This window comes from Leptinotarsa decemlineata, unplaced genomic scaffold (assembly GCF_025532065.1).
Source record: "Leptinotarsa decemlineata unplaced genomic scaffold, Ldec_3_MD MMD2_tig00000008_RagTag_RagTag, whole genome shotgun sequence".
Classification (NCBI taxonomy): domain Eukaryota; kingdom Metazoa; phylum Arthropoda; class Insecta; order Coleoptera; family Chrysomelidae; genus Leptinotarsa; species Leptinotarsa decemlineata.
This window is the reverse complement of record NW_027412537.1, coordinates 9,650,667-9,676,385: the sequence shown is the minus strand read 5'-3', so window position 1 is coordinate 9,676,385 and position 25,719 is coordinate 9,650,667. Positions and strand designations below refer to the sequence as shown.

Here is a 25,719-nt window from a genome sequence, read left to right as displayed (position 1 = left end):
GTCTGAACCAACTGAAAATTGTAAGAAGTCCTTATCACATTTTTCAATACAGAACCAGGTGAACTTGGTGCCTTGTTGCGGAATACTGAACAGAACTATTGTGTGGAAATGGATCCAACGTTGCTTGGAACCCTTTTGCATAATACAATTGTCAGATTTCATCGAAATCATTTTGTTGTTTGTTGACAACTAGTGACGGAAAATATTCGTTTTTCAATTAAAATGTACTCCCAAAGTACAAAATTCATGGTAGAGAGAGGAAAAGCATTAGCTATTTCGTCAGAGGATAATACACATACGGTAATACATACTGAAATAATGTTTATATAATTTTATATTATTCTAACCTCAAATTTAAAAAAAAAAACTTTGCTACAACTTGGCTTATTTCCGAGCCTTTTACTGTTAACCTGAGAAGAAAACGAGAGTTTCATGTTATTTAATATTATTCTCGAGTTCCGTTACTTATCAGATACCTATTATTAAGTCTATTTTTGTGTGATACAGTTCGTTCCTTATTGAAATGTTCTGTTCTTATAGATCTCAGAACAAGATGTAACGAATGACAATAATGAGTATATAACTACTCATATTGAGACTACGACTGAAACTACTGGAAAAAAGCCTATTGAAAAATGTCCTAGTATAGAAACGGCAGAAACTTTTCAGAAATGTTAAAGTATTGAAAATAACGATTTCCATTAATTTGAAGATGTTGAGAATTTTTTCATGGACACAAATTTTGAACCTGTTACTGATGTGAAAAATAAAACAGATTATAAACAGGAAAGCCCTACTACTATTGAACGTTTGAATAGTAATATTGAAGGAAATTCTTCACAATATCAAACGCTTATCAGAAATGACAGAAAATATTGATAATAACATCACCCTTGATAGTATAGGCCGTCCGAAAAAAGGAAGGAAAAGGAAATATGAACAACAAAATAGAAACCAGAGGAAAATACGTAAAAACAGTAATTAGCAATATTATTCAGCTGAAGGAAAATTAGTAGAACCGAAAGAGTTTGTTGATTGGTTTTGTTCATGTGTGATTAAGTGTCATGAGAGAATTTCTGTTGAAGAAAGAAGAAAGTTTTATGAACTAATAATACTGCAAATCGTAAAGTAAGAACATTAGAAACACTTGCTCGACGAGGTATATCTGGAGGTCACAACAAAATGTCAATGTACCAAAAAAATGCCGTTATTAGTCATATCAGTAAGTTTCCTAGATATATATCTCATTACTGCAGGGGAAAAAAGACAAACAACAGTTTTTGGCTGCAGGAACAACACTTACACAAATGTATAGACTTTATAAAAATGAAAATACGGACACAGTGAGCTTTGCTTCATATAAAAATGTTTTTAGGCGAATTCTATTTAAAATTGAAGAAACCAAAAAAAGATACTTGTAACAAGTGCGACGCATATGACGCCAAAATTAAAAATTTACCCGAAGGAGATGAGAAAAAGATGGTTAGTTTAGAGCACAATATGCATCTAGAAGAAGCAGAACAAGCTAGGAACGCGATGAACATTGACCTCAAAAATGCAAGTGAAAACGACGCCACAGAAACATTGACTTATGACATGGAAAAAACCCTTCCTTTACCGCGGCTAACTACTAACATAATATTTTATAAAAGACAGTTGTGGCTCTACAACTGCGGGATTTATGGGGGAAAGGATTCAAAGTCAGTTTTCAACTTGTGGCTGGAAGGACAGGTAGGTCGAGGGTCACAAGAAGTTGGTTCTTGTTTGATGCTTTACATTGAGAACAATATTGCGAAAACATACATTTAGAAACCATCAGATTGCGTTTTTTAGTTTCGGGGCACAGTTTCTTGCCAAACGATAGCGATTTTGGTGACGTAGAATGTACCCTCAAGAAACTACCCAAATTATTCTCTCCCCAAGACTACGTGGAGGTAATGAAAACCTGCCGAAAAAAAATCCAATCAAAGTAATTTCTATGAAGAGTGAAGACTTTGTAAGCACGGAAATATTGGAAAAGCAAGTAACAAATAGAAAAATAAGCTGCGAAAAAGAAAAGATTAACTGGCTGAAAATGAAAGAAATAAAGATATCGAAAGAAAAATCCTACAGTATACTTACAAAAACGAAATACGATGATGGCGATAGGTATACAGAGATCAATATCAAAAAAGGAAAAGGAAGGCAACCAGGAACATTATTTTCTAGACATCTGACTCCGCTATGGCCCAATGGTAAACCAGTAGCAGAAGCGAAACTTCAAGACATCAAAAGCTATTTGCATTTGATTCCTTCTGCGGACCATCCGTTTTATCTCAACCTTATAGGCGATAAAACAATCGAGGAAGACGTAGAAGGTTACAATACAAACTTGGATTTTCAAGTGGAAGATGAATGAATTTTTAAAATTCATATTTGCAAAAAAGACCCAAGTGATTTTTTTTTTCTTCTTGCAGTTTGTATTCAATTTGTTTAGAGTATGTTTCACAAGGTTATAATTCAATAAAAAACAATAGAACAATTTTAAATATCCTCTTTCGAATACAATATTATTTTCAATAATCACCAGACTACTTCTAATTTTACTCCAAATTTATGTTTTGTCAGTTGGTTCCTTATAGCATAACAGGGTCCAATTGGAGTTTAGCATTTGCTAACAGGAGTTTAGCATTTGCTCACACACACTATGGCAAAAAATTTCTTGTAGTGAAAAATACCAGCCTGAATTTGATGAAATCGGAATCAACAGTTCGAAATGTTTAGAAAAACTTTTCCAAAAATGCAATTGCACTCTGAATTTGAATCTCAGAAATGAAATATTCGGAATGAAATTTCATTTTCAATGCCAAAGATAAGGTGGACAAGTTGGAGAAATCTGGAGTTTATAATCTTAAGTGTCCGGAGTGGAATAGTGTTTATGTGGGACAATGTGGCCGAAATTTCCACAAACGGAATGCTGAACATGAAAGGTCCTTCAGACTAGGAAAAAATGATTCGACTTTTTCAAACTATTCCTTGGCATGCAACCACAAATTTCAGAATCTAAACGATACGGAAATTCTGCACTATGCAAGGAAGGGTTATAAACTCAATTCCTTGGGAAGTCACAAGCATAAACATTGCGGGTGCAACCTATTAAATGATCAAATCGATTTAGTTTACTCGCCGGTTTTTAAATTGGCAGATCCGCATTGTGAACTGTAAATTGTGGTATTCAATCAAGCCAAGTACCTCTATTAGTACCTACAGGGGTGGTATATAATGGTGAATGCAATGAATCATATTGTTAGTTTATTGTATAAGTTTGAAAATGTCCGTATAGGACGAAACTGCAGTGACGTTAGTTACAAATAAAAGTGGTAAAAAACATAGAAAGTTTCATTTCTCTTTTCTTCATTATGATTTCCTACCACGTAGTATGAGCTACATCCATCAATTTATTGAAATATTCGGAACTTCATGTACAGTGAGTTTAAAAAAAATTGCACCATATGGAAACTTTTTTATTATCCAATTTTCAGAAAATTTCATTCTCGATCAAAATTGGTGCTTTGCAGGAAACTTGAATTTGGGTTGTGGAAATTCTAAATTTCTGAACGGTGTACAGGGGAAAACAAAAAATAGAAATTTTGATCAGAAGTAAACTATTCTTATTTTCAACAATATTAAAAATGAAAAAGTTGTTTAAATATGAAAACAATATTCAAATGTAGAATCACACCCACCTACGTAACAAAACAAAAAGATTTTTTTATGGTTTTAGCCTCATAAACAGTACTAGTATCTCATATACACCTTAGGCCATACCCTCATATTATCATAATAATATTTCAATGCGAAATCAAGTCCAATTTATTATTCGAACTAGTATATCGATGTTTGTTGAAAATGGTTTAAATTTTTACTAGTTTTTTGGTGCAAAATTGATATTTCACCCTGTATGTATGTCCATAATAATTATCGGTATGATTCAATGACAAGATTACGCAGATTAAATATTTCTGCTGTTTCTTTATTTGTTCTATTTTCACCATAAATTAGAATTATTTCAATTTTGTCATTTGCACTCGGCATTGTGAATAAATTTATACGGACAAATCTCTAATTAGGTAATAAATTTCACTATGCTAACACTCACAGTTGAGAAACGTAAAATTCTTCACTCCTTAAAATATCAAAAAGTCAAAGGTAATGTGATTTTAGCAATTCATAGACGAATTTTCAATGTGAAATAAGAAATTATTCCTAATTCATATACGAAAAACCTTAATATGTACTGTTTTAATAATACAAACTTTCGTTTGGAAAAAAAACTTTTTTTAAGGAAAAAGTGTATGCTGAAAGACCAATTCAAAATATACATGGATTAGAAAATGTTATTAGGCAGTGTTGTACCGAAATCTATTTTAGAAAATTTCAATGAAGAATTTTGTGCTCGAACAATAAAATGTTTAACGATGGAAAGAAGGCATGTGGAAATTTAAGGATTTAGTGTTTTATTAGTGTTTCTGAAAGTTTTTGTAATTTGGTTTTCGTTTATGTTTAACTACCCTGTGAGGTAACACTATGATTAAAGTGATCGTAAACTTACAGATTTGTATTACTTAATTGTTTAGCATTACTTTATACATCAATTTTGCACCAAAAAACTATATAGTAAAAATTCAAACCTTTTCCAACAAACATCGATATACTAGTTCGAATAATAAATTGGACTGAATTTCATATTGAAATATTATTATAGTTATTATATAGTTAGATACTTTAATCCTAATTAAAATTTCTATTTTTTGTTCTCCAATGTACACCGTTCGAAAATTTAGAATTTTGACAACTCAAATCCAAGTTTTCCGCAATGCACCAATTTTTATCCAGAATAAAATTTTCTGACGAATGGATAATAAGAAAGTTTCACATATAGTGCAAACTTTTTGAAACTCACTGTAGATTGTTGCTTGAAGTGAAAACCACGTCTTTTTTCATGTAACATTTTAACGTGATTCTACTGCGATTTTTCTAAAGCTTTCTACTTTGTCAAGCATATAATAATAATGACTTTCGTTCATTATGATAATACTACTGAGGAAACAATCCTAAGGATTCAAGAAAGTATCACAGATATAAATTCAATCATCAGGTCGCCAACAAAAAAGTTAAACTGGAAGCATGCCCTAGTCTTGTGGGTGTAGTACCCCAGAGACCCGTTCTGGGACCTATCCCATTCTTACTATCTTTAGGAAAAGAAGAAAGGCATTAAAAAAGATATGGAGGGTAGCTGTTGCTACCAGGGGTGAATTTTATATCAAAATTAGACCACCTCAATCAAAACAATTAAGTGTTCATTGAAACTTTATCACGTCAGTTTCTGAGATATGAAGGATTCAGTTTTTGTTCGAACGCCTTACATATCAACGTGAAGAAGAAACTGAACTAATCTTTTCTCTAGGAAAAAACATACAAGTGTTAGCAAACTTGAAGCACCAGGCTTCTGTATCGTTCCGTCTAGTGGCACCGTGGAACCAAACGAAACGATTCAAATCACTGTCGAAAGCAATCCCCAAAAGCAGAAGCAATACGAGGAAACTGTAGTGATTTTCGTGTCCGAGCCTCAGAAAGAAGATGTCAACGGTAGACGAATTACTTTGCACGTAGAAGGTTCAGAGCCTAGTTTGAATTTCGGCGACGTCCAAAAACTATTCAAGGAACACTTCATAGTTGAAGATTTAGAGCAGTTCAAATGTCCCGAGAATGTAAAATATCAATACACTTTAGATACTGAATTAATGACGTACTGTGTTTCAGATCGCAGGCCATTGTATATTTGTGAAATCTGAAAACGCGCTCTATTTCCGAAATGTGTGCATTAATGAAAAATATAAAACGAGAGTTTATCTGCAGAATCTAGGACAAGTTATAGCCAATGTTTCGGCCAAAGTAATGGAAACCAAAAGCAGTTTTTCTGTATCTCCGGATTCCTTTAGTATTGAACCTTATACCACAGAATCTGTTGCGATCAGTTTCCAACCGGATTCTATAAATGTTAGTATAGTTGTAAATATTATAGGTCACCTTGTTACTACCTGCCTTTTTCGATTACCAATATGTTCGTTTTATAATAATAATATTTATTCAGTTGGATCATCTATAGATGACATTCAATATGCCAAAACGTGTACATATACCAAATTAAAAACACAAACCCCGTGCACTTAGAGGCACAATATACAATTTACATATTGTTCTACAGCGCCATCTAGTGGCGAGTTACAGAAAAATTGATAGCCTAAAAACCTTCTCTATGAAAAATTACTCATACATGTCAAGTTTCATCACGATCGATTGAGTGATGTAGAAGTTTATCACTTATCAACCAACCACCAACAAACATCCATTTTTATATATTAGATAATAGTCAAAAACCAAAATAATCTGCTATTGATGCAACAGCATCGTTATTAAAATCTTCCTAAAATGTTACACTTGTACAGGGTCATAAGTTATCATCCATGAATTCTTTGAGAGAATAATAGGATTTATCCAGGAACAAGTCTTTGATTTGATAGATATACTGTTTCAGAGCCAGATTTTTTATTGTACTTCGAATATTTTTTTGTACAATTTATTGGCCATAAGCCTGGGATATGATTCAGATACAACTAATATGTGTGTTGGCACTTCCAACTGTAAGGAATTTCTAGTATTATAATTCTTATTACCATTAAGAGTAGGAAAACTAGTTATGTGCGATTTTACATATTTTAATATCTCATAAATGTATATACTTGTAACAGTCACTATTCTGAGATTTTGGAAGATGAGTTTGCAACATGTAACTCCTGCTATATTCCTTATGGTTCTTTTTTGAATTGTAAGTATAATACCATAGGAAACGTTACAATGAAAGTATGCATGGTAGTACATTAATAAGAGTTATCTATTTACATTCCAACGTAGTTGTTGAATACAATAAGATATTGAGGATATCTTTTAACAAATCGTATCAATATGCTTGTTCCATTTGATTTTTTCTGTTTTCCTCAAACCCAAAAATTTTGTCTTCTTTTGTTGTTGAATTGATCCATTAATTGACGTTACTAGTAAACTGTGATCTGGAGTGGTTCTTGAATGATTAAAACGTGAAAGCATAGGTTTTCTTTCATTTAACAAGAGACCATTGTCTCAGAACCACTTTTGGGTTCTTTTTATTTCATCAGATGCTTTATTAACTGTGGCTTTAATATTTTCCTGAGTTATCAATAAATATGTGTCATCAGCATACTTAACGAACTGATCACTATAAAAATAATTACATATATTATATATAAGAGTGGACCTAATATAGAACCCTGAGGAACCCCGAGGGAACAATTTTTTCTGCTAACCTCTACATTGTAGTATCTACCCTCTAAGTAACTTACAAACCATTTATGGGTTATTTCCCTGATTCCATAAATTTCAAGCTTTATTAGGAGAATTTTGTGATCTACCAGATCAAATGCCTTACTTAAGTCTATGAAAATCCCTAAGCGTCTTTTTACCTTCATCTAACTCACTCATCTACCTCACGTTGTTGAGGAACTGTGTAATCGTTTGACTTGTGGACAATCCCTTGCGAAAACCAAACTGGTTCACATTAAATAGACCCCATTTATTAAAAACAGCTTATACCGAATACGAACACACTTGGAAAAGCTATTGCTAAACACGATTTTGTGAACTGTTTAGGGAGAATCTTTCAATAAACTGTTACTTGAATGCACCATGGATTTTCATCCAGTATCGGAAATTTCTATCAGATATGTTTATGGCGAGTATTCCAGTCAGTTATCACTTATTTGGTTAAACCAATTATTATTTTTCAAGATATTCGAAAACAAACTGGAAGTAAGCTACAACGCCTCCACCGATAACATTTTTTCATTAACACTATTTGGACAAAGCTGTGTTCCTCAAATACAACTACTGAAGCCCAAAGTAGACGAAAACAACCGATTCACTTTGAATTTTGATCCCACTTATATCGACCTCAACGCCAGTCGTGAAATAGAGATACAAAACGTCGGCCCCATTCCTTGTAAGGTTATCATGGATTTGTGCGGCAATGACAGAGAAACGTTCAGTCTGAGGCCATGCAGCGACAGCGCTGATCTATTGAATCTACATGGAATGAAAGGTAAGAAATTATTCTCTCATCAAATCCAATCGGTAGATAGTCTAATTGATCTTCGAAACCAAGATACATAAAAAATTCCTGATGTGATCACTGGGAGTTGAGGAAACCACTGTTTAGCAATGTCAGGGTTGCACTTCGATTTTCAATGTTACGATCCATAAATTAAAGAGCTGATTGTGTACAAAGTTGGACCAGTCTCATTATTCGCCCCGTCTAGAGTTATTGATAGAACAATAACGAATCGATAAAACACCATATGCCATTTGATCAAAATATCTTTTCTGAAAATGACTACCGCAGTTGTGGACGAAACGTCGCAACATGTCATAGTTTCAATGTAGGATAGGATAGCTCAGAGTAGGATAGGATAGGAAGGATAGGATAAGATGCGATGAGATGCGATAGAATAGCATAGCATAGGTTAGGATAGGATAGAACATAATAGGATAGGAAATGATATGATAGGATACGATAGAATGGGATAGAATAGAATAGGAGTGGATAGGGTAGGATAGGATAGAATAGGATAGGATAGCACAGGATAGGATAGCACAGGATAGGTTGTGATAGGATAGGATAGCATAGGACATAATAGAATAGGACATACTAGGATAAGAAAGGATAGAACATGATATGATCGAATACGGTATGATACGATAGAATAGGATAGGATAGGATGGGACAGGATAGGAACGGTCAGCATAGGGCAGGACAATATAGGACATAATAGAATAGAATAAATTAGGACATAATAGAATAGGACAAAATAAGATAGGAAAGGATAGCGATAGCACATGATAGATTACGATACGATATGATACGATTCGAAGGATAGAATAGGAAAGGACTGGATAGGATAAGACATATTAGGAAAGGATAGGATACGATAGAATACAATAGGATAGGATAGGACTGAATAGGATTGAATTGGATAGGATAAGATGGGATAGGATAGGATATGATTGTATAGGATTGGATTGAATTGAATAGGATAGGAAAGGATGGGATAGTATAGTATAGTATAGAATAGTGTAGTATAGAATAGTATAGTATAGGATAGGGTGGGATGGGATGGGATGGGATGGGATGGGATGGGATGGGATGGGATGGGATGGGATGGGATGGGATGGGATGGGATGGGATGGGATGGGATGGGATGGGATGGGATGGGATGGGATGGGATGGGATGGGATGGGATGGGATGGGATGGGATGGGATGGGATGGGATGGGATGGGATGGGATGGGATGGGATGGGATGGGATGGGATGGGATGGGATGGGATGGGATGGGATGGGATGGGATGGGATGGGATGGGATGGGATGGGATGGGATGGGATGGGATGGGATGGGATGGGATGGGATGGGATGGGATGGGATGGGATGGGATGGGATTACGCAAAAGCAAAGAACAGATTCCGAAACCTAACAATATCTGTCGATCGTTCAAATCGAGAATCATCTACTTTTGGTGATTTTTGACATGAACTAACTTTCGCAAACAAACATCGAACAAGGCGTTCATTAATACTAGCATTGCCAAATGATAGAAACAACCTAATTTAAAAAACTCATTTTCAGATTTCGAAGAAACCACCTCATCTACGATGGTTAATTTGCTTCCTTGCCAAAAAGCCAATTTCCATCTTATATTCTGGTCAAAATTGGAATTGGTCACAAACGTAAAATTGAAGATACATACTGTCAACAATCCTTTCGAGGTTATCAATGTGAGTAATCAGTTATTTATTGAAATACGAGTTAGTCAAATCAACATAAAATGACACTGTAGAAGTGAAAACAAAGACATCCTTATTGGTTACACAAGGGAGAAAGGAAACATGTTCATTGTTCAATATATTTTGTGTAAATACCTAGAGTACACAGTAAATAGAGTAAATTACAGAACACCGGACATCACTGTTTCGATCCGCCAAGGTTTCATCAGTGGTGCTAAGCGTAACGACTCATGTGTCGAACAATCCTGAAAGTGAAGGTGATGACTTCTTTCCTTACGACGACTCCATCTATAGATTCGACAGAAGACTCGATCCTTGAATATCGAATGCTCATAATTAGGGACTATAACTATCTGTATCTCTATATCTTTAGAGTAGGGAGGGTGGGTGTAAACTCACATCACTTAGGTCACATGTGGCCCATTGCACATCCTCCCGAGGAGTTGTCCTCTTAGGTCGTCGTCCATCCTGTCCTTTCCAGGAAGGTGAACAGGTCACTAGCAGATAGCTCCTTTATATTGGCAGGTGTAGGCCAGGACTCGCCGAACACACACTCTCTTTGGCAACCTTGAGGTGTCTCACGGTGCCCCCCGCGAAGGTTTTGGAAGGTGCAGCGATATTACTGTCGTTGCGCGGCTTCTTCAATTCTTGGGGTTCCTTCCGTGGAGGTGCACAAGTGAGGGAGCTTTCCTGCAGGGGCAGCCGGTTCCTTGCCTTCATTCATGGCGGAGCTCTTGGCGCCTGCCGCAGGAAGTGCCCTTGCTGTTGAAGGTGATCTGCTATGTCCAGCCTCATTCCGAGCGGTAGATTGGGTGGACATTTCTGTTCATCCCCAGCCACCGCCTTAGATTGAGGTGAGCACTTATGTCCAGCCTCGGAATCGATTTTTGTTTCTGTTGTTTCAATCATGTGTGTTCCCACGAGTATCAAGGGAAGAGTTGGTCACCTCTGGCAGAGCCCAACATTACCAGAGGTAGACTGATTACAATGAGGTTTCGCCCCAGCCAAGGGGCTCGTTCGTGACTGCATATTACCCTGCTGCGGCTATTCAGCTGTCGGCACGATTCCTTACACCTTAGCTTGGATAGGCTGGTTCACGGTGGCATGTTTTGCAAAGGCTTTTGGGGGGTTTTAGTTCCCCTCACCTTACTTATTTCTGCCATTGACTAGGAGTCCGGTGACCCCGTCCGTAAGGCCACATTGGCTTCCCGGACAGGACCTCCAGTCCCCTAGCCGTTCCCCTATCCTCCACCTGGGGACGCGCCCGAGAGGTAGCCCAACCCACGGGGGGGGACTAATCACAATATAATATAATAGTGAAAAAACAATTAAATGCGGTCAGAAATAAATTCGATTTCAAAAATTTAATTCTAGACTAGTACACGTTAAAAGTGAATAGGAGTGTAATAGAAAAAACAAAATAAAATGAAATGGAATAGAATGAATTAAAATAGTAGAAACTGTGATGTATCAACTTTTCCGAAAATTTGTTTGTATTTCAGTTTGTGAAGGGTTGCCTCAGGGTTTTCTTGGAGGAGCGTCACTGCTACCAAAGAAGACAGTAGTAATTGCAGTTAGTCTCTTCATTTTCAACTTGTACCTTCAATGTCAGTGGTAACCAATAGAATTGAGTAGCAGTCGCTGACAACCAGTTGGCCTTTCAATTCAATGTAATTTACTGTTGCCGTACATCTCAAACTTTGTGATCCAGCTAAAATCGTACTCATGAGCTTCTATGTGCTTCGTATTTTTTGGTATCAGTAAAAGAACCAAATGACGGGGAACTGTTATTCGATGTGAGTGACAAATACACTCAAGTTCAACTCCACAAGATGGTAGAACGGTACAAATTACAACTGAAAAGAAAGCAAAAATGCTTTCACAAGTTTTAGGCAATAATTTGTCATGTGGCATGATTAAGAAAATTTTGTTACTTTGTATGCATTCAATATCTTTTTTATATTTGTAGATTGATGTCAGAGGACAAGGCTACTATAACGACATCCATTTGGGAGCATTACCGACATTTTGTCATCATTCTTCGGTGGCGTATTTACTGGATTTTGGCTATACCACATTGAATCGATTGGAGAAGAAATGTTTCACTATCAAAAATAATTCCTCCAAAAATATATACAAATTCGAATTTACAAACCTTGGAAATCTTATGTTGGTACCTAGAGTTGGCCACTTGAAGCCTTATTCTTGTAAAGAGATAATCGCGAATATATCTACGAGGAAGCCGATTTGTTTAGATAAGGTAGGGAAATCAAAATTTCTATTTATTGCAGACATATTACTGTGAGATATTTTTTCTAATACTTTTTGGTACTTCACTTTCTCATAATTATATTTCGTGAGTCGTTGCGATGAAACAATGGGGTTCAAAAGAACGAAAAATGAGTTGGGACCTCCTCCCGAAAAAAAAGCAAATATGCATAAATGAAAATACTCATACATATTTCACTCTGGGAAAATGACCTTTTTTATTTTTGGGATTTTTTCCTAACCTTCAAGAGACACTACTCTCAGTGAAAGGTAATATTACCTTGCTCCATTTTGAACCATAGAAATGATCACTATTTTGCATTATTCTTGATACTGTAGATCACTTAAAAAAACTGCCTGTATTCGTATATACACTGGGAGTGTCAAATAGATCATGTTTGAGGAAAACAATAACATTCATTTCACTCGCAAGAAGAGCTTTCGATCCCTATGAAGAGCTACAGAAGTTTTGGATGAAAACACTAGTCTCCAAGTCTTTGTTAGCACTTTCTAGATATCTATTAACAATCTTTTCAATTGCTAACAAACTTTTTTTTCATATCAATTCTTACAAGTTGATGATTGAATGTTTAAATCTATGAATATATGACAGGAATCACACGATAAAAGGTGAGATCTCGTTTATCCTTAACTCGAACAAATTTCGACTTGTCGAGTTGTCGTTCGTAAGATACCTTACCTTTTACGATTTTGAACAGATTTTCTTCAACAGATCAAATTGGAATGTAAGTATATTCCTATCGAATATGTGAACACTGAATTAGAAGAGATATCTTGGGATGACAGGCAACAGTTCGACATGTGGGACAATACAGACGAAACTCAATATTTTCAGGAAGCTATAACTATTGCAAAAAGAGAAGTTCTGAGGTATGTTAAATATCTGAGGAAGTGTTCAGTTTGTATGAATAATTCAGGACTATTAGGCGTTGGTCTGATTGAATTGCAGTTGTCTAATTTTTCAACTATACCGTCATTTCAAGATAGAGAACGACCCCTAAAAAGTCCACGTTTGTTTTTAATGAATACAATTTTTTATCTCCAAAATAATTAGTTCTCCATGCGAAAAATGCGAGGTCCAAAATGTCAGAAATTAGCCAATAAAAGTCAAATATTTGCCGTGTTCAACTACATGTTGAAAACTGAGTTTCAGGTGAAAAATTAAACAAAAAAAAATCGGAGTTCTCACAACCATGGCCAACTGAATTTATTAAATATATAACTTTCTTCAAATCTAGTACAAATAGTGGTAGTCCGACAATGAGAATGGGTATCGATTTCATTAACACCTCGGCACGTGTTTCGATCACCAAATGATTAAACTGTTTAATCTTCCTCTTGAAGATAATCACTTGGTGATCGAAACAAGTGTTGAGGTGTTAAAATAACGGTTAGGTGTTGGGATAAGACTTCAGTACCATTCATTACTACACCAAAGGTCCCAAACAGTGTATCATCTGAGACAATATTTTTCAATTAAATCATTTCCATTTTGTAAACTGATTATATCAAATTTTTTTTATAGTGCGTCTGATATAACCCCGGTTTTGGGGGAATATCGGACGATTCCATTTTTACATTGAAAAAGAACGCGTTGAGCCTGGTACCCGGTATAGGTTAGGTTAAAAACCATCATCGGACACTTAAAAAAATTTGACCGTGTATAGGGTTCAGGATACAGGGTGATGTAGTAAAAATAAAAGTAAAAATCGATATAATGGAAATAAACGTCTTTATTCATAAAAGAAAATCTTGTAGGAACGTCAAAAAATAAAACAGAAAAACTTCAAACATTAGATAAAAAAAGTAGGTATACCTACTTGATCCCTTAACTCTGTAACTGCAGACCTACAAACACAAAAATACCGCGATGGATTTTAGGTGCAGTTGAAACACTGTGGATCTGTTCAAGTTTGATCTTGATCTTGTCTTCAACGTCCGGAAAAACAAAGGAATACTTGTGACCCTTATAGGATCTGAGGCAATTCACATCAATATACCTTTTTGCAATATTTTAATTTGCGCAACGAATTCTTTGGTCGTTTTTTTCTTGGTCCCTTCATTGTACAAAAACTTAAATATAGCAAAACAGCCTTCTTGTAATGTATCACAGGTTACTGGAAGTTTAACGTTAGGTATTTCCAACGAGAATTCATCGTCCGACACTTTAGACGAGGAGTCGTCGTTAACACTATCGTTTTCTAAAAAGATCGCAGAGTTTGTAGTATCATTATTGGCATTTTGTTGAGACGTTGATGCGTTTTCATCAATGATATCTGCTTGAGAGATAGATACCGTTGACGTACCATCATTCACTTCGCATAGGTCTTCAAGACCCACCGAATTGCCAGCGAGGACGCTAATCTTCGACTTACGTTTGGGTCCAGTCGTGGTTTGATCCAAAGGAACAACAATCGCGTTCATCACTTCGCTCTCATTGCATCATCTGTGCCTCCTGCTGGTTGTTTCCGAATCCTTTCCAAAACTTGTTCTGGGTCGAAAGGGATTATGCCGGATGCTCGGAAACCAGACCGTATATTATTCGAAATGCTATCCTTCGATTTTTCCAGAAGCTTCTTCCGCAGCGAAAGAAATACAGATTTTGGCACAACTCCTTTATGGGTCCGTTTCCATTCGGTCAGAATTTCTCGCCACACCCGTTTTAGAGGTGCAACGTCCAGAGGCTGACATAGGTGTGTCGAATTCTCCGGCAAAAAAACAAACCAAATATTGTTTTCTGTGCAACTTTTGATAATGCGGTAGGAAAGATGGCTTGCCAGGTTGTCGCAAATAAGAACCTTCTTACCCTGCTTTCGTCGCAGATAGGGAAGGGCTGTTTTGGGGAACCAGCCCTCAAAACATTGAGTATCGAACCATCCACTTAGTGTTCTGTCTGGGTAGAGGTTTGTACTTTTGTACACAACGTATGGAGGTGAACAAGTGCCATTTCCAGCCGCAGCTAACATAACAGACATTTTGCAAAAATCCATTATCCTTCGCGCATGCTTCTCTCTGCGAGGAATAAAAACTAGTTTTTTACCGGGATCATCTGATAGGTTTGTTTCATCCATATTAACAATATTTTCAGGTGAAACCTCCTGGATTGTCTCGTTCAAGTGCTTGAAGTATTCTTTAATCGTGTCTTCTGTGATTTCAGCTTTCACTCGTTTAATATTTTCAGAATTACGGAGTGATAACTTCTTGTCGCCCCATAAAGTGTTCAATCCAGTCATCACCAGGTCTATTATCGTTAAAACATTGTATATTTACGCCCTTACTGTCCTTGATTGTTTGCCTCTCAAAAGGATATCCGAATTTTCCTGCAGTAATCATGGCATCTACTATCCAACGCTCTTCAGTCACTGACAAAATTGAGGGCCTCCCGAGTTTGTCAGAATGCTCACCTCTGTAAATATCGTAAAGGGTGCTTTTTTGTACCCAGTGCATTTCTGCTGCTTGCTTGAATGAATATCCACCATCTAATACGGCCTTCGATGCTCTTTCCATGCTTTCTTGGAAATAATTGCGCCAATAAGGCGTTCCCAGCTTATGAAGGTGTTTTTGTGGCATATCCGATATTACCCCTGAAAAACACACTTTCAGTTAATTTCGATTTCATGCAAAAAAGAAGGACGCAAAATAAACTTTGTGGTTATGGGGGTCTTTATAAGATTAAAAACAAATATTAATCCCATTGCACCATGTAGCTATCATGCACAGGGTTCACACGCCAGAGGACACTATTTGGCTGTCTAAATTGTAAAGAATAAAGTGACTCCAATAACTAATTTTTTGTGAGCTTACCTTGATTTTCTGATCGATCCCAAAACACATGTACGACTGGTAGGTTATCCGTTAATCTAGGGATATTTTGTTTAGTAACCGAACTGTCACACAACATCTGTAGCGCGCTCAATTTGAAATACAACCACATCGACTGATAGGTTATCCGTTAATCTAGGGATATTTTGTTTAGTAACCGAACTGTCACACAACATCTGTAGCGCGCTCAATTTGAAATACAACCACATCGTCCAATATAACCCCTGCCATCCGATATAACCCCGGTTGACGGTACTTGATAATGAGGTTAAACCCGAAACCGGTCGTATAAATAAAATTAACTAGTGGCAATTAGGCAAAAGTATTTTTATTCATTTCAATAAAGTTTATGATTTTGCTACGAAATGTATAAAAAAACTATCGTTACTTATATAGGTATGTATCAAATCATCCTCTATCTCCCTGGAATATCGAAGTTGATTCAGTTGCCGAACAAAAATTGCTATGAAAAATACAAATCCGTATTTCGAATTCAAAATTGCAAGGTGGGCCAAGTTGATGACAAAGTATAAACAGGTATTCAATTAATCTGCATGATATCAAGATACACAGAAGAAGAAATTTGGAAATTATAATGCATAATTTATCAGTCCTCTGAATTATTTTTCTTCGTCACAATTTGACTAACTATCTATCTCTTACCGTTTACGTGATTCCAATGAATATCATTTCCAACATCTTAGGTTGGTGTCGTGGCTAAAGACAGGGCCTACCACGTCGACGATCTGGGTTCAAATCTCATGCCGATCTCTTCTTTAATTCAAGTTCTCTCAGCTGTCGATGACCACTAGGACCATATGACTGGTACGTGACAAGGGGGCTCAGGGTGAAGGACCGACGGGTGAGGTGGAGTCCCAACAGGGGCTCTCTCTCCCACTCTCCAAAACACACCAACCTCGAGTTGGGTGTTCTAGAAGATTCCGATCGGATGTAATGAAAATTTCCAAAAGTTCAGCTCCATAAGAAAATATATAGAATTTTGCGCTCGTGTTCACTTTGTTCATCTACTGATTTGAATTTCCCGCTGTACGCGCGGTAGCTACTGATTGGTTGACTGTATGACGGCAAAATTGGATGAGTGGGAACAACTGCGTCACTCGTGTAACTTTCCCACTCACTCTCCGAAACACTTACCAACGACGAGACACGTGTAACCTTGAAGTGGGCAAGATACACGTGTGACCTTGAAGTGGGCTTTGAAGGTCGAAGGTCGTAAAATCTCCAGATTAGTCCAAGGAATAGTCCCTTAAATTTTTGCTACGTGTTTAATGAACACCCTGTATAGGTTGACAGTGGATAGTGTTGTTTCAAATGTTTTACAGAATCACCAAAAAAGTTCAGATCAGAATTGTTTGCCAGTCTTGGAACTCTTGACAGTGGACCGTATATGAATGATTTGTATGGTGAAGATTTTCAGAAAAAGCAAACTCATCATCTCTAGTATTTTTTACTCAATCTTAAAACTGATATTACTCAGAAGGTCTGGATAGTCGATACCACCAGAGAAACGTTTGAACAAAAGTGTTAAGTCATTTCGACGATCGACAATCGACAAGACGATTTTCTATTGAAGATAATTAAAGATTGGTTCTGATATCGGAAAAAGTATACTTCCCTATTTTACGATCCAATTTGAAGACGCTGGTAAGTAAGAAATTGTTTGGAACAGATTCAAGACATTGCCATTTCTAAGAATTGAACCAAGGAATCTGTAACATGAATGCACCACTCTGGATATGTGGTTTTTGAAAGACAGTTCTCTATTCAAAAGAATGCCAAGATTTTTCATAACCTGATTTTGATTTAAGGACAAACTGATCATATTGTTATCAAAGATAATGGGAAAATGAGAACGAGAAAAGAACATAGCAACACATTTGTGGATATTAAAGTCCGTGTCATTCGCCAGAAACCAATGAAATGTTTTGTTTAGGTCTTCTTGTGGAAAATAAGAATCAGTTTCAGATTCAAAAACGCGGTAAATTTAAAAATTATCATCAAAGAGTAAACATTTCGATCCTGATACTTCTTTCACAATGCTGTCCAATACTGTCCACTCAGGGACAGGTTGAAATTTAATTTAGATGATGATTACTTTATAAATGTTGACTTCTACTAAGAAAATCCTTCGAACATTTTCTGTAGAGTCCTGATAAACAATAAGAATGAAGGAATAATTTTTCATTCGCATTTGCTGTATCTTCGTAGTCTGTGGGCTGCAATGTAATCGACAACGAATGTCTAATAGTCCAGGATCATGATCATTTTGTGAATTTTTTTACTACTTCAGACACAATTTTTTTCCAGGGCGAGTATTCCAGACACAAGTCGAAAAGATAAAACAAAATGCATCATGAATAGATTAGAGCCCGACATTCAGTTTATGTCCAATGCTTGGGAAACTATTCCGATATTTTTCACTATAATTGCCGACTATGCAAATTACGAATGTACCGCCAGAGAGTTGATTTTTCCAGAGACCTACGTCAATCAAGTAAGTCAGGAATTTGAGTGGTGATTTCTTTGCTAATGCCTTTGAATCTTTCAGAAGAGCGAAGTCACTTTCCTAGTTACGAACCCTGGACCGGTACCGTTTCGCATTGATTGGATACTAAGTTGTGATGAGATAGTATTTCCCAAAAGAGTGTCTTCCGCCAATTTCAACGAAACGAAAGATACTCTCCTGGCACCAGGTAGGTACCGATGGGTGAAACTTCTCTCGTTAAATTAATCCGTAGAAATTTCTTTCATCGCCCCTCAGAACTGTGAAAATACCGATCTCAACGAATCGATAGCCATCTTGGTTTCGGTCAGGTTGGAGCCTGGCTCCCTTACCCTTTCAATTGGCGTTTGTCAGAAGGAGAAATTGGTCATAACTAATGATGGGATGGCAACATGAATGTCCTCAGACATCAGTACCGCCCTTCACGGTGTACCCCTACCTGGCTGGGGTGAGATGGATGAAAAATTGTTCATCTGTTAACGGGGGACATGGGGGCCTCATTCGACAGAGTGTCGAGGCCTTCTATATCGGGGAAAGGGGTTGTCTACAGCGTAATCTATAGCTTCCCTAACAACCGATCGTGAGTTTCTGCGCAATCAAAAACTCGCTGATTCCTCGACAGAATGGACTTCCGAATGGAAGGCAGCTGCGAATCTCTGCGGATGGCTTAGTTCCTCACGAACCATGGAGTATTCACAATAATTCGTATTAGATTCTTTTGTAATCTCTCCAGAAGGGAGATATTAGACGGAACCGCTTGTCCCCAGACGCCTGAAACATACATGATGACAGGCTTGAACATCGTGTGTAGATGGTAATTTTGTTTTTTAGAATCATTTTAGATTTTCTACTGATCAGAGGGTACAGACTAGCTATCCGACCCTCGATCTTTGTTTTAACGGATACAATATGCGGGTTCCTGGTCTATTAGAAGGCCGAGGTACTTTACCCGCGCTTGCCAGTTGATCTCTTTTCCAGAGACCCTCACTTTCCTGGCCGGAGAAGATATCGTTCTTCCCATGGTTATCGCCTGAGTTTTTTATGGGTTCACTCGGATCTTCCACACGAGGTCTAAAATAACGACGTGAACTTTACGATTGTGGTTAGGCTCTTGAATGGTGTTTTCGACAAGTCTCAAAGCCTGTAGCTCGGTGAAGTGATCCCTCCTGAATCCGAATTTTTCTTTAGGCAGAACATTTCAGTCCTCAACTTCTTCATTGAGCCTTTGTAAAACGACTCTTTCAGCCAGCTCAGCCGCCGACGAAAGCAGACTGATCGGGAGATAGTTCTGTAGGAACAGTAGGTTCTGACCCTGTTTCGGGAGCATGACGACGATCGCATGCTTCCACCTTCTGGGAAAGTATCTGAGAGCCAACGAACTGTTTATGATCTGTAGTAGACTTCCAACGCAGTTGTCCGGGAGCCCCTTCAACAATGTATTGGTGTTTTGAAACCAAACTGACACTAACAGGAGATAATGTGTTAACGTACCGAAATTCGAAAATTTACCTGTCCAAGAATTGATAATGTAATTAGTTTACAAACTCTGCCTAGTTTGCTTTCACTACTAACTAATTAAATAAGGCACCTACTCCTTTTAACTCTGCACACTTCTTCTAGCGATGCTCCCATCTCTGTAACCCGTCAAAATAGTAGGTACTCAGCGTTTTTCTCTGCAAAATAAATGTTCACGAAGGTGATTGCCTCTTCGTTTGATGAAAATCTCTGTCCTCCGAGCTCATCTTTTAGATGAGGGAACAAAAAGAATGCATGAATATCTACAGTAATTAATCGGTGCCAAAACTCGGAACTATTGCGCCTAAACTGCGCAAACAGAGCGTTGGAAATGTTCATTCGAACACGTTTTTGGTCCAACGTGAGCAAACGTGACACCCAACTAGTGAACAGTTTTCTCATGCCTAAATGTCGATCCAGTATATGGCAAACACGCTCTTCTGGTATGTTAATAACCTCTGATATATCTCACTCTAATTTAGCGGTCGTCTAGCACCTTTTGGTGAACTTTAACGATGTTTTCTTCGGTAATTGCGGTTTTCAAACGTCCCGTATGATCATCGTCTTCCAAACTCTCACGGTCGCGTTTAAATTCAGCTGCCCGAAAATTCACTGTGGTACCTAAAATATAATACATAGTCCCCATACACTCATCTTTGATTTGCGTAGGAGTATTGTCTTTCAAAAACAAATATTTGATGACAGCTCGATACTCGATTCTGTCCATTTTCATAGAAACACTCACATCAACTCACTCAAACGACCGTTACATAATAACTTACGGCATCCGGAAAAAGCAAAGGTAATCTTCCTGATGTAGTCCTTCTCGACCCCCAGACCAAGACGATATTTTTCGTGAAGTTTTCAGCTTCTGGCGAGAAGAATATCGTCCGAAAAGAGGAGAAAAAACGGATAAAACGTCGATATTTTCTCTTCGAACTCCGCAGACTCTATCCAGCCACTCTGTCAAGATGGTTTTTCTGTTTATGGAAGTCCCTGGTGGAATGATGCCTTCTCTACTCTCGAATCTTGAAATCATACTGGCTTGCCGCAATAAGGCAGAAATCTTAGCCGGACAAATGCAGAAGGCTATCATTCTTGGCTCACGGCGCTGGCTCACGGCACATGATCACTTACTCTATAGGAGTTTGCATCCCAAATCGTCCGTTCCACGGTTGTACTCTTCCGGACAACAGGGAGGCCATGGACTTTTGAGCTTGGAGTGTCTACATGACAGAATGATACTGGATGGAGCCTGTAAAGTCGTCAGGACCATAAGAGAGCAAGAATTGGAACATTCCTCTTTGGGGTAGCTTCCCGAGCAGCTGATGTCCTCGGTTTAGTTTTCGACACTGAGCGAGGTGATCACAACCCTGTCACCGAGTTGGCACCTGTTCAGCAAAAAACTCATATGAAAGACGCAGAGGAGTTCACCTCACTTCTGCGGAAACACAAGGATAAGCCACTGTTTGGGTCTTCTTCGATAACATTGAAGACCTTGGCTTATCAAAGCGCCTGACTTACGCTTTCCTCAGGTCGAGTGGGCTGAAGTTGGAAACTGAGGGGTTTATCATGTCTTGCCAGAGTGGTGTCTTCAACACCCTAGTCTACCGCATTCACGTGATGGGTGTAGCGGTTCCTGACACAAGGTGCAGGGCCTACCGCGAGGCGTACGAAACCCTAATGCACTTGCTATCAGCATGTCCAGCTGTCATTCTTGGCTCACTTGCCAGCGCTTGCTCAGGGCACATGATTCTCGAACCCAATAATTACTTACCCCACTGTAAGGGTAGTGGTCGTTGGTTGATAATGATGGCGCGCCCGAATGTACCGGGGTTTCGGGGGATAGGGCTTGATCAGCGCATACTACGGTAAAACAAAAATAATAATAATAATAATAATGATTTATTATTTACCATAACATAAAATATTTCACAGTAGATCAGATAACTAGGTAAATAAATGGATTATGCTAGGTCTTAAAACCATTTCTTCCACATAAACCACAACAAAAATAAATAAACATTTTAGTTTATTTATAAACTAGTCCTAGTTTCACCAGGATATAAATAGAACTCAAATATAATATATATATATATATATATATATATATATATATATATATATATATATATATATATATATATATATATATATATATATATATAATATATATATATATATATATATATATATATGGGAATGATCAAAGAGTACTTATCTATTTATATATATATATATATATATATATATATATATATACGTTTTTACATTTTTATTTATACATATATGTATATATATATATATATATCTGTATTTTATGGTCCTATGTTTATATGTATTGAATGTATATTTACATGTTTGTTTGTTTACATATTTATAAGTATAAGTTGACATGTTCGATACCATTCTTTCTTTCTTTCTTTCTTTCTTTCTTTCTTTCTTTCTTTCTTTTTCTTTCTTTCTTTCTTTCTTTCTTTCTTTCTTTCTTTCTTTCTTTCTTTCTTTCTTTCTTTCTTTCTTTCTTTCTTTCTTTCTTTCTTTCTTTCTTTCTTTCTTTCTTTCTCTCTTTCTATAATTAAGGAACATTCTTAAAAAAATCATGTTCCATTGCTCCCCAAACAAATATTTTTGAAAGTGTGAATTGATGTAGAAAATTCGGGAACATCCAGGAGATTGCTGTGATATCTGGTAGGTAAATGACCTTTTATACATTTTTTATTGTGTGCAGGAATATGGATCATATTTTTTCTCCGAAGATAAACGTTATGCACATCTGTCCTATATATAACTTTTCTAAGTATATAAATATTCAACATTTTTGAATTTCAATATTTCATAGTAAAAAGTGAGAGCGTGTAATTTGCGTCTGTTATATTGGGTAAGTCAACATGATTCCCTCGATCCATTGCTATCAGAATCCTGCACTGACACTTGTCGGATATAATCCAACGCCCTTCGTGGCATTAGCCAGGGGAATAGTTGTTTTTTGATAGGTGTCAGTCCCTTGACATACAGGGTAGGTGAGTCGAGACTGTCCTGAACAAATTGTTAATTTGATTTACAGCAAATCTTCAAGTATGCCCACTGAATGTATGTATCACAATTATTCCACTATCTATTACCATTGATTAAATTGACGAAAAATCCCTTTTTTTAATTTCTCAGGCCGAAAAAAGTTGACATTTCAAGCAAAAATACCAACAGTATTTTCCGTGAACCTAATTTTCCCTTATATTTTCAGTTCCCTCTCTGGAAACGTCTGTGAGTTCCACAACGTTATTCAGCTCCGAGTCCTTCATGGGGGACAACCTTTTACCATTCGAAATATTTCCGAAACAAACCACTATACCCATCACACGGGCCCAGACGTTCCGTTTAGTTTTCACCCCCTTGGTGGCTTCGCAATACTATCTCAGGCTCATTTCCAATATTTCCGCGCTGGACCCCAACGTTCGGAATATGGACATTTCAGTGACGGCGGAAAGTCTTGTGCCGGAGTGTTACTTCGAAATCGACAAGCCGGAATATATTGGAAGGAGACCCAGTACCGGAATATATGGGAACCAGGGTGAAGAGAAGGTTGAAATAGTGGAATTGCTTTCCGTTGGAATTGGAGTAACTTCTGTCAAGTGAGTAATGAGTGATTTTTTGCTGGTATCTTTTTGGTAACACTGTTTTTGATAGATCACGCGTGAATCGTGTCTTGTGTCATTGTCAAACTTGTTCAGTTTTGTCTATAATTTAATCATGAATCGACTTACGAATGAACAAAACTTGCACATTATTGAATTTTATTATTGAAATTCATGCTCGGTGAAGAAACTGCATCGTGCATTTTTCCCAATTTATGCGGGCAGTAAGGGAGCTATTCGGAAGCTTGTGACTAAATTTCGAACCCAGTTTACATTATTGGACATTAAACCACCAGCACGCATACGTAGAGTGAGGACCGAAGAAAATATAGAGGCTGTATCCGCCAGTGTTCGTGATGACCGTGAAATGTCGATTCGCCGCCGTTCGCACCAATTGGGCCTCTGTTACTCCACTACGTGGAAAAGTTTGCGGAAGGATTTGGGTGTGAAACCTCATTATTATTATTATGGTGTGCCAGAATTGAAGTCACACGACCTCTCACAATGTCTCACATTTGGTGAATGGGCGCTGGCAAAGTTGGAGAAAGATCCACATTCTTATCGAAAAATTGTGTTCAGCGACGAGGCAGAATGGATACGTTAACAAGCAAAATTGCCGCATCAGGAGTAAAGACCAGCCACAAGCATTGCAAGAGCTACGGATGCATGCCGAAAAAGTCACTGTTTGGTTTGGATTATGGGTCGGTGGCATCATCGGGCCGTACTTCTTCAAAGACGACAATGGCCGGAACGTTACTATGAATGGCGAGCGCTACCGTGTGGTAATTAACGACTTTTTGTTGCCCAAAATGAAAAAATTGGACATGCCTGACATGTGATTTCAATAAGACGGTGCCACATGCCACACGTCACGCGAAACAATGGCCCAATTAAGAGCCGCCTTCGGTGAACAGTTTACCTCACGTTTGGGGCCCGTCAATTGGCCGCCTAGATCGTGTGATTCAATGCCTTTGGATTATTTCTTGTGGGGTCATGTTATGGCTCATGTCTACATGGATAAACCAACAACGACTCATGCTTACTTATACATGAAATACCGGTCGATATCTTAGAGAGAGTGTGCCAAAATTGGACCTTCCGCATGGACCATCTAAAGCGGAGCCGCGGACAACATTTGCATGAAATCATCTTCAAACAATTGATGGATGTAACCGTTACTATGTGGTAGGAGATCATAATGAAAAGAGAAATGATTTTTTTTATGTTTTTTACCACTTTTATTTGTAACTAACGTTACTGCAGTTTCGTCCTATACGGACATTCTCAAACTTATACAATAAACTCAGTTTATACAATAAACTCAGTGTATTGTATAAGTTTGAAAATGTCCGTATAGGACGAAACTGCAGTAACGTTAGTTACAAATAAAACTGGTAAACTTATACAATAAACTGAGTTTATTGTATAAGTTTGAGAATGTCCGTATAGGACGAAACTGCAGTAACGTAGTTACAAATAAAAGTGGTAAAAAACAAAGAAATTTTCATTTTTTTCTTCATCATCTTCAAACATTAAATTATATTGATCGTTCTATCGATTCCAATGAAGATTTCATAAATGTTTTCAAATTTTTTGGGTTGTTTTGAAAATCAAATACTATACCTCTTAATAAATCAACCTTATTCCTACCTCCGATTACTTGGTCCTTATATCGACGAAATTTTGAATTGGAATGAAAGCCAAAATTATTCCCCAACTAGGTGTTTTGTACAAAGATAGGATGTAGGAGGTGTGATAAAAAAATAAGGTTAAATGTTCAAATTTCGCGGGCTTTGTATATTCGATTAACTATTTTTTTGTTAGTACACTCTCCAACATATGTGCAAAGTTTCAGCTGCTTTAGCATGTTTAGTTTGTTGGTGTTCAGCGATTTTCTGCTATCGAAAAAAAGCGATCAAAGAATTTGCGTCAAATGTTGTGTAAAAAATGGAATTCAGTGCTAAAAAATACTTGAAATTTTGACAGTGGCCTACGGTGACTGTACTCTGAGTCAGGAAAACGTT

The 25,719-nt window shown here is 37.2% G+C and overlaps 1 protein-coding gene across 3 annotated transcripts in view; it reads left to right on the top strand.

Annotated features, from left to right (window-relative positions):
- LOC111509109 (hydrocephalus-inducing protein homolog) overlaps nucleotides 1-25,719 on the top strand; it is a 174,776-nt gene that overhangs the window by 112,696 nt on the left and 36,361 nt on the right. For all 3 annotated transcript variants that reach the window (XM_074171028.1, XM_074171027.1, XM_074171029.1), the window contains 9 exons: nucleotides 5,447-5,750; nucleotides 5,803-6,039; nucleotides 7,864-8,173; nucleotides 9,753-9,901; nucleotides 11,880-12,170; nucleotides 12,912-13,069; nucleotides 18,350-18,536; nucleotides 18,591-18,735; nucleotides 23,305-23,692. In XM_074171028.1, the coding sequence (XP_074027129.1) occupies nucleotides 5,447-5,750; nucleotides 5,803-6,039; nucleotides 7,864-8,173; nucleotides 9,753-9,901; nucleotides 11,880-12,170; nucleotides 12,912-13,069; nucleotides 18,350-18,536; nucleotides 18,591-18,735; nucleotides 23,305-23,692 (2,169 nt within the window). The remainder of the gene's footprint in view (nucleotides 1-5,446; nucleotides 5,751-5,802; nucleotides 6,040-7,863; nucleotides 8,174-9,752; nucleotides 9,902-11,879; nucleotides 12,171-12,911; nucleotides 13,070-18,349; nucleotides 18,537-18,590; nucleotides 18,736-23,304; nucleotides 23,693-25,719) is intronic.